We start from the raw sequence: 12861 nt of genomic DNA, 5'->3' as shown, positions 1-12861 counted from the left end.
TGAGGTCAAAACAGCAACAGGAAGTGAAAGTGAGGCTGTTTGTCTTTATGGGAAAAGAAGAAGAAGAAGAATAAAAGTGAACTGCTGCTTAAAAATAAAACAGAAGGTGAGAAACAGAAAGAAGCAGATGAGGAAAATATCTGAGTGTCGCTACAGGACAAACAGTCACCACCAGAGGGCGCTCACGCTCGTACCACAGTTTTATAACCAAGGCTTTGAAACAAGGCAGGAAGTTTATCACGTAATTGGACGTAAAAAGCAAGATAATCTGTGAGGACACGGATTACAACAACGGTTTATCGATACGTTAAAGCTAACGTTAGTAACCGACAGGAAGTTAGCCAAAAATTTGCTCTCTAATCCCGTAATCAGCTCTAATCTGGCTCTTCTTCTTTAAAGATACAGTCACACAGTTCCTCTGTAATCCCCCCAAAAAACTCTAATCTGGCTGTTTTGTTGTTGTTGTTGTTGTTGTTGTTTTCTTTAAAGCGACAGTCACACGTTCACTCTCTAATCCCGTAAATACTTTTAATCTGGCTATTCTTTAAATATACAGTCACACATTCACTCGGTAATCCCGTAAAGGGTTCTAATCTGGCTCTTCTTCTTGAATGCTACAGTCCCACATTTCCTCTCTAATCCCGTAAACAGCTCTAATCTGGCTCAATCCCACTGTTCCTCTCTAATCCCGTAAACAGCTCTAATCTGACTTAATCCCGCAGTTCCTCTCTAATCCCATAAACAGCTCTAATCTGGCTCAATCCCACAGTTCCTCTCTAATCTGACTTAATCCCACAGTTCCTCTCTAATCCCGTAAACAGCTCTAATCTGGCTCAATCCCGCAGTTCCTCTCTAATCCCATAAACAGCTCTAATCTGGCTCAATCTCGCAGTTCCTCTCTAATCCCATAAACAGCTCTAATCTGGCTCAATCCCACTGTTCCTCTCTAATCCCGTAAACAGCTCTAATCTGACTTAATCCCGCAGTTCCTCTCTAATCCCATAAACATCTCTAATCTGACTTAATCCCACAGTTCCTCTCTAATCCCGTAAACAGCTCTAATCTGGCTCAATCCCGCAGTTCCTCTCTAATCCGGTAAAAACAGCTGTAATCTGGCTCAATCCCACTGTTCCTCTCTAATCCCGTAAACAGCTCTTATCTGACTTAATCCCACAGTTCCTCTCTAATCCCATAAACAGCTCTAATCTGACTTAATCCCACAGTTCCTCTCTAATCCCATAAACAGCTCTAATCTGGCTCAATCCCGCAGTTCCTCTCTAATCCGGTAAAAACAGCTGTAATCTGGCTCAATCCCACTGTTCCTCTCTAATCCCATAAACAGCTGTAATCTGACTTAATCCCGCAGTTCCTCTCTAATCCCATAAACATCTCTAATCTGACTTAATCCCACAGTTCCTCTCTAATCCCGTAAACAGCTCTAATCTGGCTCAATCCCGCAGTTCCTCTCTAATCCGGTAAAAACAGCTGTAATCTGGCTCAATCCCACTGTTCCTCTCTAATCCCGTAAACAGCTCTTATCTGACTTAATCCCACAGTTCCTCTCTAATCCCATAAACAGCTCTAATCTGACTTAATCCCACAGTTCCTCTCTAATCCCATAAACAGCTCTAATCTGGCTCAATCCCGCAGTTCCTCTCTAATCCGGTAAAAACAGCTGTAATCTGGCTCAATCCCACTGTTCCTCTCTAATCCCATAAACAGCTGTAATCTGACTTAATCCCGCAGTTCCTCTCTAATCCCATAAACAGCTCTAATCTGACTTAATCCCGCAGTTCCTCTCTAATCCCATAAACAGCTCTAATCTGATTTAATCCCCCAGTTCCTCTCTAATCCCGTAAACAGCTGTAATCTGGCTCAGTCTCACCATGTGCGGCAGCTGGATGTTCGCTAAACTGTTGATGAGCGACTGGCTGAGATTAGCGAGCTCGTGCAGCAGCGAGTCGTTCTGCTGCTCGATGACTTTGTTTTCCTCCTCGATCGACTTCAGGTTCGTCTCCATGGTGGTAATCTGTCGGGATTAAGACATGAAACATTCTCCGTGTTCAGACTGAACGTTTAAGATCTTCTCTGTGTGACATGTTTTTACTGCAGGAGGGAAAGTGGAAAATGTCTGGATTAACGTCTGCTCTGGACATTTCAATACTCATCCAGAGCACCAGGGGGCAGTATACACAGTATAGAGGTCAGATGTATAATAGTTAAAGGTCTCACTTGTGTCCTCAGGTTGATCATGTCTGATTCCACTTGATTGTTGGACTCGTTCAAATCTTTGATTTCTTCATCCAGCTGTTTGATCTCTTCATCGTTTTCAATACCTGGAAACAAAAACCACAAGGTTTGATTATTTTATATGTATACATATATATATATATATATATGTATACATATATATATATATATATATATAATATCAGGAAACTGAAGTTTGTAAACCACTCACTCTCCCACACCAAAGCCCATAGAGAAAACCAGTGATTTTAGCTCTCAGGGACACAGGAGCTGCTGGTCCTCTGCTGAGTGAGTGAGTGACTTTGGTGTGGGAGAGTGAGTGACTTTGGTGTGGGAGAGTGAGTGACTTTGGTGTGAGAGAGTGAGTGACTTTGGTGTGGTAGAGTAAGTGACTTTGGTATGAGAGAGTGAGTGACTTTGGTGTGGGAGAGTGAGTGACTTTGGTGTGGGAGAGTGAGTGACTTTGGTGTGGGAGAGTGAGTGACTTTGGTGTGAGAGAGTGAGTGACTTTGGTGCGAGAGGGTGAGTGACTTTGGTGCGAGAGAGTGAGTGACTTTGGTGCGGGAGAGTGAGTGACTTTGGTGTGGGAGAGTGAGTGACTTTGGTGTGGGAGAGTGAGTGACTTTGGTGTGAGAGAGTGAGTGACTTTGGTGTGGTAGAGTAAGTGACTTTGGTATGAGAGAGTGAGTGACTTTGGTGTGGGAGAGTGAGTGACTTTGGTGTGGGAGAGTGAGTGACTTTGGTGTGGGAGAGTGAGTGACTTTGGTGTGAGAGAGTGAGTGACTTTGGTGCGAGAGGGTGAGTGACTTTGGTGCGAGAGAGTGAGTGACTTTGGTGCGGGAGAGTGAGTGACTTTGGTGCGAGAGAGTGAGTGACTTTGGTGCGAGAGAGTGAGTGACTTTGGTGCGGGAGAGTGAGTGACTTTGGTGTGAGAGTGACTTTGGTGTGGGAGAGTGAGTGACTTTGGTGTGAGTGAGTGAGTGACTTTGGTGTGGGAGAGTGAGTGACTTTGGTGTGGGAGAGTGAGTGACTTTGGTGTGAGAGAGTGAGTGACTTTGGTGTGGTAGAGTAAGTGACTTTGGTATGAGAGAGTGAGTGACTTTGGTGTGGGAGAGTGAGTGACTTTGGTGTGGGAGAGTGAGTGACTTTGGTGTGGGAGAGTGAGTGACTTTGGTGTGAGAGAGTGAGTGACTTTGGTGCGAGAGGGTGAGTGACTTTGGTGCGAGAGAGTGAGTGACTTTGGTGCGGGAGAGTGAGTGACTTTGGTGCGGGAGAGTGAGTGACTTTGGTGCGGGAGAGTGAGTGACTTTGGTGCGGGAGAGTGAGTGACTTTGGTGCGGGAGAGTGAGTGACTTTGGTGCGGGAGAGTGAGTGACTTTGGTGCGAGAGAGTGAGTGACTTTGGTGCGGGAGAGTGAGTGACTTTGGTGCGGGAGAGTGAGTGACTTTGGTGCGAGAGAGTGAGTGACTTTGGTGCGGGAGAGTGAGTGACTTTGGTGCGGGAGAGTGAGTGACTTTGGTGCGGGAGAGTGAGTGACTTTAGTGTGGGAGAGTGAGTGACTTTGGTGCGGGAGAGTGAGTGACTTTGGTGCGGGAGAGTGAGTGACTTTAGTGTGGGAGAGTGAGTGGTGATACAGCTTTTATGAAGTGAGCGTGAACATCGCCCCCTGGTGGCTGACATAAATAAACAGAAAACTACATATAAAGTATTTCTCAAGTATTTTTCCCTCATTGACTTCTTGTGATTTGTGTACCTTTACTCGCTCTTTGCTTGATTGTCAGCATCTCCACTCCACTCATCCGGGCTTTCTTCATGGCCGAGGTGGCTCGAGGACAGCCGGACAGACTGACACACACACACACACACACACACACACACACACACACGTTAAAAACGTTAAAAATCAAACAACCATCAGCTGCTGCAGGAAGGATTTAAAATTCAAAGATGGCCGCCGTCCTGACCTGCGGTGCGTCAGGAAGCTCCCGCTGACGTGTCCCGAGCCGTCGCAGCCCGGGGTCGGACACGTCATCCCGTCCGTTTTCCCGGACTTCCAGACAAACTGCGAGCCGTTGACGTAGCTGTCCTTCTGCCTCTTGGCAGCCAGGGGGCAGCCCGAGGCGCTGCGGTGGGAGGCGTACTTCCCCGTCACGTGACCCTGACCGTCGCAGCCCGGGACCGGACACCTGACACAAACACAGAGGCGTCACTCAAGGTGTCGGGGGAAACTACGGTGGCCTGCACGGACCAGAAAACATAGGGTTTAATATAAAAGACACAAGACGGCAGCGTCTGTAGGTCTGTGTACGAAAGTCTCAAGGTCTCAACGCGTCGTGATTTAAATATCGTGATAATATAGTGATGTATAGTGATTTAAGTATCGTGATAATATCGTATAGTGATTTAAATATCGTGATAATAAAGTGATGTATAGTGATTTAAGTATCGTGATAATATCGTATAGTGATTTAAATATCGTGATAATATCGTATAGTGATTTAAATATTGTGATAATATAGTGATGTATAGTGATTTAAGTATCGTGACAATATCATATTGTGATTTAAGTATCGTGATAATATCGTATAGTGATTTAAATATCGTGATAGTATAGTGATGTATAGTGATTTAAGTATCGTGACAATATCATATTGTGATTTAAGTATCGTGATAATATCGTATAGTGATTTAAATATCGTGATAGTATAGTGATGTATAGTGATTTAAGTATCGTGATAATATCGTATAGTGATTTAAATATCGTGATAATATCGTATAGTGATTTAAGTATCGTGATAATATCGTATAGTGATTTAAATATCGTGATAATATCGTATAGTGATTTAAATATCGTGATAATATCGTGAAGTGATTTAAATATTGTGATAATATCGTATCTTGATTAAATATGATAGTATCGTGATTTAAATATCGTGATAATATCGTATCTTTATTTAAATATCAGCATAGTATCGTATTGTGATAATATCGTATCGTGATAATATTGTATCGTGATAATATATCGTGATAATATCGTATAGTGATTTAAGTATCATGATAATATTGTATCTTGATTTAAATATTGTGATAACATTGTATCGTGCTAATATCGTATTGTGATTTAAATATTGTGATAATATCGTGTCGTGATTTAAATATCGGGATAATATCATATCGTGATAATATCGTATTGTGATTTAAATATCGGGATAGTATCGTATATCTTGATTTAAATATCATGATAATATCGTATTGTGATTTCAATAGCGTATCTTGATTTAAATATTGTGATAATATCGTGTCGTGATTTAAATATCATGATAATATCGTATTGTGACTTAAATATTGTGATAATATCATATTGTGATTTAAATATCGTTTAACTATAATTTCGATAATATCATATTAGGATAATATCAGATCGCAACTTGAATATCATGATCATATCGTATCCTCCTCCTGCTCTTTAGCGCCCTCTGCAGTGACATGATCAGTATGAGCTGGGATGTTTCATGTTAATTAATTATAATTAAAAGTTATTTAAATATCGTGATAACATCGTATTTCAAAAAACACTTGTTATTTTTTTATCACATCTAAAGATTCAGTGAATGTTTAAACCACGTCTGAAAGGATTCAGGTCATATTTAAGGTCATCGCGACCTTTGACCTTTGACCTTTGACCTTTAAATTCTGAACAGTTTGAGTCAAAGTGAACGTTTGAAGAAATTCCCTCAGAGTGTTTTTGAGACACAGCCTTTCACAATAAAAGCACACAGGAAGCTGAGTCAGTACCACCTCCTGCCAACAGGTGTCACCAGATGTTCAGTCATTAAAAAATGATCATGGGATGAGTCAGAAAAAATGTCCAGATGAATGAGTGAATTGTTGTTTTAAATCTGATGAATTAACATAAACTCCGCCCCCCTCGCACAGAAACCTTACTTGATTGGCTCCTGGTCGTCCTTGTCCTCTTTGCTGTGGACGATTTTGATGCCGCTCTTCTTGGCACGAGGACAACCGGACAGACTGTGGGACGGAGACAGAGGGACGGAGACAGACAGAGGGACGGAGACAGACAGAGGGACAGAGACAGAGGGACAGAGACAGAGGGACAGAGACAGAGGGACGGAGAGAGAGAGACAGACAGAGGGACAGAGACAGACAGAGAGACAGAGGGACAGAGACAGACAGAGAGACAGAGGGACGGAGACAGACAGAGGGACGGACAGACAGAGGGACGGACAGACAGAGGGACAGACAGAGACAGAGAGATCAAACAGAGGGACAGACAGAGACAGAGGGACAGACAGACAGACAGACAGAGGGACGGACAGAGGGACGGAGACAGAGGGATGGACAGAGGGACGGAGACAGAGGGATGGACAGAGGGACGGAGACAGAGGGACGGACAGACAGACAGAGGGACAGACAGAGACAGAGAGATCAAACAGAGGGACAGACAGAGACAGAGGGACAGACAGACAGACAGACAGAGGGACGTACAGAGGGACGGACAGAGGGACGGAGACAGAGGGACGGAGAGAGGGACGGACAGAGGGACGGACAGAGGGACGGAGACAGAGGGACGGACAGAGGGACGGAGACAGAGGGACGGACAGAGACAGAGGGACGGACAGAGACAGAGGGACAGACAGAGACAGAGAGATCAAACAGAGGGACAGACAGAGACAGAGGGACAGACAGACAGACAGACAGAGGGACGGACAGAGGGACGGAGACAGAGGGACGGACAGAGGGACGGACAGAGGGACGGAGACAGAGGGATGGACAGAGGGACGGAGACAGAGGGACGGACAGACAGACAGAGGGACAGACAGAGACAGAGAGATCAAACAGAGGGACAGACAGAGACAGAGGGACAGACAGACAGACAGACAGACAGACAGACAGACAGACAGACAGACAGAGGGACGTACAGAGGGACGGACAGAGGGACGGAGACAGAGGGACGGAGAGAGGGACGGACAGAGGGACAGACAGAGGGACGGAGACAGAGGGACGGACAGAGACAGAGGGACGGAGACAGAGGGACGGACAGAGGGACACGTTTAAAAAAAGACACAATAGACTTTACTGTCTTTGCTCCAGGTGCAGTTCACTGTACCTCCTGTGGGAGGCGTAGTTTCCAGTGATGTGTCCAGAGCCGTCACAGCTGGGCGTCGGACACTTCAGCTCTTGAGAGTTTGCCGTCATCATCCCACGGACGCTCTTATCTGAGAGCTGACAACTGGATAATCTGCAGGAGACAGAGAGACGCTAGCTTAGCTTAGCTTAGCTTAGCTTAGCTTAGCTAAAGAGAATCTACGTCAGTTTAAGTCTACGATGACTACGTCACAGACTTTAACAACAGGAAACTGAAGTTTGTAAACCGCTCACTCTCCCACACCAAAGTCCATAGAGAAAATCAGTGATTTTAGCTCACAGGGACACAGGAGCTGCTGGTCCTTTGCTGCCTCGTGTGGTCACTTTGTGTCACTAAAATAAATCTAAATGAAGGTTTTTAAAAGCCGAATTTTACAGAATCAGTCATTGTAAGTTAGTGATGGAGTGATGGAGTGACTTTGGTGTGGGAGAGTGAGTGACTTTGGTGTGGGAGAGTGAGTGAATTTGGTGTGAGAGAGTGAGTGACTTTGGTGTGGGAGAGTGAGTGACTTTGGTGTGGGAGAGTGAGTGACTTTGGTGTGGGAGAGTGAGTGACTTTGGTGTGGGAGAGTGAGTGACTTTGGTGTGAGAGAGTGAGTGACTTTGGTGTGGGAGAGTGAGTTACTTTGGTGTGGGAGAGTGGGTGGTTTACTAACTTCAGTTTCCTGTTTAAAGTACTACTTTTAGTAGTAGTTTAGTAGTTCTTAAGGAGTACTTTTAGTAGTACTTAAGGAGTAATTTTAGTTGTAGTTTAGAAGTACTTTAAGTAGTACTAAAGGAGTAATTTTAGTAGTAGTTTTAATAGTAGTTTAGTAGTTCTTAAGGAGTAATTTTAGTATTACTTAAGGAGTAATTTTAGTCGTAGTTTAGTAGTACTTTTAGTAGTAGTTTAGTAGTTATTTTAGTAGTACTTTTAGTAGTTCTTAAGGAGTACTTTTAGTAGTACTTAAGGAGTAATTTTTGTAGTAGTTTAGTAGTAATTTTAGTTGTAGTTTCAGTGGACTTTGGTGTGGGAGAGTGAGTGGTTTATAAACGTCAGTTTCCTGTTGTTAAAGTCTGTTTAACAGTTAAAGATAAAGACATGAACATGTTCTGATGTAGATTAGATGATGGTTTAGTGTTTAAAGTCAGTTTATAACAGAATAACTGTGTTTTCCTTACGTCATCAGCTCTTTCTTACTCTCTTTACACGGCGTCGTGGCCTCGCTCTGATATCTCGGCTCGTCCAGCAGATCCTGGAAAGGGTCCAGGTCGTCGCTCTGGTGCAGAGACGAGAAATACACCGACTACGACGCGTCACAAACAAACGTCTCGTTCAGGTTCAGGTCGTCGTGGTGATTTTGACCTTTGACCTTTGACCTTTGACCTTTGACCTTTGACCTTTGACCTCTTACCTCCTTGTGCTCCTGCTCGTCGCCCAGGCGTTTGATCTTGGGGTAGTCGACGGGCAGATCCCAGCAGTCGGCCTCGCTCAGCTGATAGCAGCGGCTGCTCAGCAGGGCCTGACGCTGGGGAGACATGGGCTGCAGGGGGGTCAGCACCGTCCCGCTGCCCTCGGGGCCCCCGGGCTGACCGGACACGTCCACCGCACCGCTGTCGTCCAGGTCGTCCACCGGACTCTGACGGAGACAAAACGTCATGTTTACTGTCAGACATCCTCACCTTCACTCACTCTGCCACACCAAAGTCCAGAGAGAAAACCAGTGATTTTAGCTCAGGGACACAGGAGCTGCTGGTCCACTGCTGCCTCCATCATCAAGTTCAAATGTCTGATTTTCATGAATTCGGCTTTTAAAATATTTCATTTAGACTTCAAAAAAGTGACCACACGAGGCAGCAGAGGACCAGCAGCTCCTGTGTCCCTGTGAGCTAAAAATCACTGGTTTTCTCTATGAGATTATTTTGTGTTCAGTCAAAAACAAAACAAAACATCACTTTAAATGGTTATTTGACACCTGCCGGTGTCCCCGTGGCTCCGCCCCCTTTCACCTGTGCCAGCAGGTCCTGTTTCACGCCCAGAGCGTGCGGCATCTCCCGACACCTGGTGGACAGGTTGAGTATGGCGGTGGCCGCCATGTGCGCCGCCTCCATGTCGTGGGTGTAGTCGAAGCTGCTCTTGCTGCAGGTGCTGCTGGCGCTGCTGCCTCCGCCCCCTCCTCCGGCCCCGCCCCCTGCCCCGCCCCCTCCACAGCTCAGGCTGCTGCTGCTGCTCGGAGCGTAGCTGCTCGTCGTGCTGCTCGTCGGACTGGACGTCTTACAGAAGCGCTTCACTGAGACGGAAACAAAGACACAGGGTTTATAAATAATAATAAAAATAATTATAATAAGAATAATTATGAGCCAATTAATGTCAAATATGAGATAAAAGTCAGTAGGAGGGAAACATTAGAATTTTAACATTAATAGGGAATTATTATTCGAGTATGAGTTTCATAACCTGAAAAAAATTAAGAATTATGAAATACAAAGTCCTCGTTATGGAAGAAATGTGAAATTATGGCCGAAAAAGTCATAATAATGAGATTAAATTTCAACATGATAAGATTAAAAAAAAAATTTTTTTTATAATTATTAAGAGAATTTTAAATTATGAGATTATAACCTGAAATTATGAGTGGAAACAAATAAATAAGATAAAAGTCATAATTCTAAGGGAAAAGTTACAATTTTAACATTAATAGGGAATTATTATTCAAGATTATGAGTTTCATAATCTGAAATTATGAGTTAAATATGTTTTATTCATTTTATTTAATATTTTAATTATGAGATAAAAGTCATAATGAGGAGGAAAGTTGAGATGTATAAAGTCATAATTAAGAGATATATATTCAAGATTATGAGATAAGAAGTCAATATTAAAAGGAAAAATTAAAATTATGAGATTAAAAAAAAAATAAAAATGATGAGATACAAAGTCCTCATTATGGTAGAAATGTGAAATTATGGCCTTAAAAGTCATAATAATGAGATTAAATTTTAACATAATGAGATTTAAAAAAATCATAATTATTAAGAGAATTTAAAATTATGAGATCATAACTTGAAATTATGAGTTAAATATGTTTTATTTATTTTATTTAATATTTTAATTATGAGATAAAAGTCATTATTAGGAGGAGGAAAGTTGAGATGTATAAAGTCATAATTAAGGGAAATATATTCCAGATTATGAGATGAGAAGTTGAATTTAAAATTATGAGATTAAAACCTGAAATTATGAGAAAAAAAATAAGAAATGATGAGAAACAAAGTCCTCATTAAGGAAGAAATGTGAAATTATGGCCTAAAAATTCATCATAATAAGATTAAATTTCATATGTGAGATAAAAAAATAATTATTAAGAGAATTTAAAATTATGAGATAATAACCTGAAATTATGAGTGGAAACAAAAAAATAAGATAAAAGTCATTATCAAAGGGGAAAAGTTGAAATAGTGACATGAAAAGTAATAATTAAGGGTTATATATTCAAGATTATGAGATAAGAATAATCCTTATTATTAGGAGAATTAAAAATCATGATATTATAACTGATGATATAAATTATGAGTGAAATATGATTTTAATTATGAGCTAAAATTCATAATTATAGAGGAAAATACATGAAAAGTCATCATTAAGGGAAAAAAAAGGTCAAATTGAGACATAAAGTCATAATTAAGGGAAAAATATTTAAGATTATTATGAGATAAGAAGGCGTGATTATAAAGAGAATTTAAAATCATGAGATTAAAACCTGAAATTATGAATGAAAACAATTATAGAAAGAACTTCCTAATGAATTAATTTACACTTCTGTAAATTAAAGACAGTTATATTGGATTAATCCACAGCTAAAAATAGTCCCCAACAAATTGGATTTTTAATCCTGTTGATGTCATTTAAAGTAACCGTAACCGTGGTGATCAATCCCTCCATCTGCACCTCCTCCTCCTCCTCCTCCTCCTCCTCCTCCTCCTCCTCCTCCTCCTCCACAACTCTGCTGCCATGATGAGCTGGAAAACACTGGCAGAGCGATAACAAAGAGAATAAACTGTGTGTGTGTGTGTGTGTGTGTGTGTGTGTGTGTGTGTGTGTGTGTGTGTGCGTGTGCGTGTGCGTGTGCGCGTGTGCGTGTGCGTGTGCGTGTGTGTGTGTGTGTGTGTGTGTGTGTGTGTGTGTGTGTGCGTGTGCGTGTGTGTGTGTGTGTGTGCGTGTGTGTGTGCGCGTCAGGAACAAAATGTTCTCGCGGAGAAAAAGACAAACGTTCAGAATTCCCTCGGTCGGTTCGTCGAGCAGCTTTTTGTTTACGAAGAATTTCTCAGTTTCTAACGTAAACGTAAACATCGTACGTTAAATAGTTTGAGATTCACGGAAAAATGTGAGAATAATCCCGGAAAAATCCCCGTTTTTCAAGCCTTTTGAGTTTTGTTGTATTTTCACGCACGTCAACACGTTCACAAACATCGTTTAGAAAAGAAGTTTCATGCCTCAAGAAAAACGTGAATGTCGCCCCCTGGTGGTTATTCATGATATTATTCGAGAAGAACAGCGAGAACACAATGAACGTCAATTATGAGTCCATAAAGTCATTATTGTCTGGGAAAAAGTTACAAATCGTGACATTCGTCTGAATTAATATTCTAGATTATGAGATTATAATCTGAAATTATGAGTTTTAAATAATGAGATAAAAGTCATAATTATTAGGGGAAAAGTTAAAGAAAAAGTAGGGAATTATTATTGTTCAAGATTATGAGATAAGAAAAAATTGTGAAATTATGTCCTAAAAAGTCATGATAATGAGATTAAATTTCAACATAATGAGATAAGAATAATCAAGAGAATTTCAAATCATGAGATTATAATCTGAAATCATGACTTAAATATGTTTGAGATATAAGTCATAATTATTGGGGGGAAAGTTGAGATTAAAAAAAGTAGGGAATTATTATTATTATTCAAAATTATGAGATAACAAGTCGCAATTTTAAGGAGAATTTCAAATCATGAGATTATAATCTGAAATTATGCTGGAAAAAATAATAATTATAAGATAAAAGTCATAATTTTAGGCGGAAAAGTTGAAATAGTGACATGAAAAATCATAATTATAGGATATATATTCAAGATTTTGAGATAAGAAGTCAGAATTATGAAGAGAATTTAAAATCATGAGATTATAAAATATAAAAATCTATATATATGAAGAAAAATAAGTCAGAAAACGTTAAAAATGTCGCCCCCTGGTGGCCTTGAGAAGAAGGTTTCACTTTGCTCACCATCGAAGCCCTTCGGCGACGTGTCTCGTCCGTGATGGCTCTTAGCGCTCAGGCCTCTCTTGCCGTAGCCTGTGGCGGCAGCTGCGGCGGCGGCAGCGCGGCGGCGGCAGCTGCGTGTTGGCCGTCGTAGCCGCTGTAGTCGTAGCTGGTCTTGGAATATTTCTCCAGCTCTTTGGCGAG

General features: G+C 41.7%; 1 protein-coding gene across 1 annotated transcript in view; it reads right to left on the bottom strand.

Annotated features, from left to right (window-relative positions):
• myt1la (myelin transcription factor 1-like, a) overlaps window positions 1–12861 on the bottom strand; it is a gene marked incomplete at both ends in the record, with an annotated part of 43958 nt that overhangs the window by 4926 nt on the left and 26171 nt on the right. The window contains 9 exons of the mRNA XM_083898870.1: window positions 1886–2029; window positions 2233–2336; window positions 4004–4095; window positions 4215–4436; window positions 6196–6279; window positions 7379–7510; window positions 8578–8702; window positions 8811–9035; window positions 9406–9686. Coding sequence (XP_083754996.1) covers window positions 1886–2029; window positions 2233–2336; window positions 4004–4095; window positions 4215–4436; window positions 6196–6279; window positions 7379–7510; window positions 8578–8702; window positions 8811–9035; window positions 9406–9686 — 1409 coding nt within the window. The remainder of the gene's footprint in view (window positions 1–1885; window positions 2030–2232; window positions 2337–4003; window positions 4096–4214; window positions 4437–6195; window positions 6280–7378; window positions 7511–8577; window positions 8703–8810; window positions 9036–9405; window positions 9687–12861) is intronic.

Source organism: Microchirus variegatus (genome assembly GCF_963457635.1).
Source record: "Microchirus variegatus genome assembly, chromosome: 12".
In the NCBI taxonomy this organism is placed as follows: domain Eukaryota; kingdom Metazoa; phylum Chordata; class Actinopteri; order Pleuronectiformes; family Soleidae; genus Microchirus; species Microchirus variegatus.
This window is presented reverse-complemented; position numbering and strand designations above follow the sequence as displayed.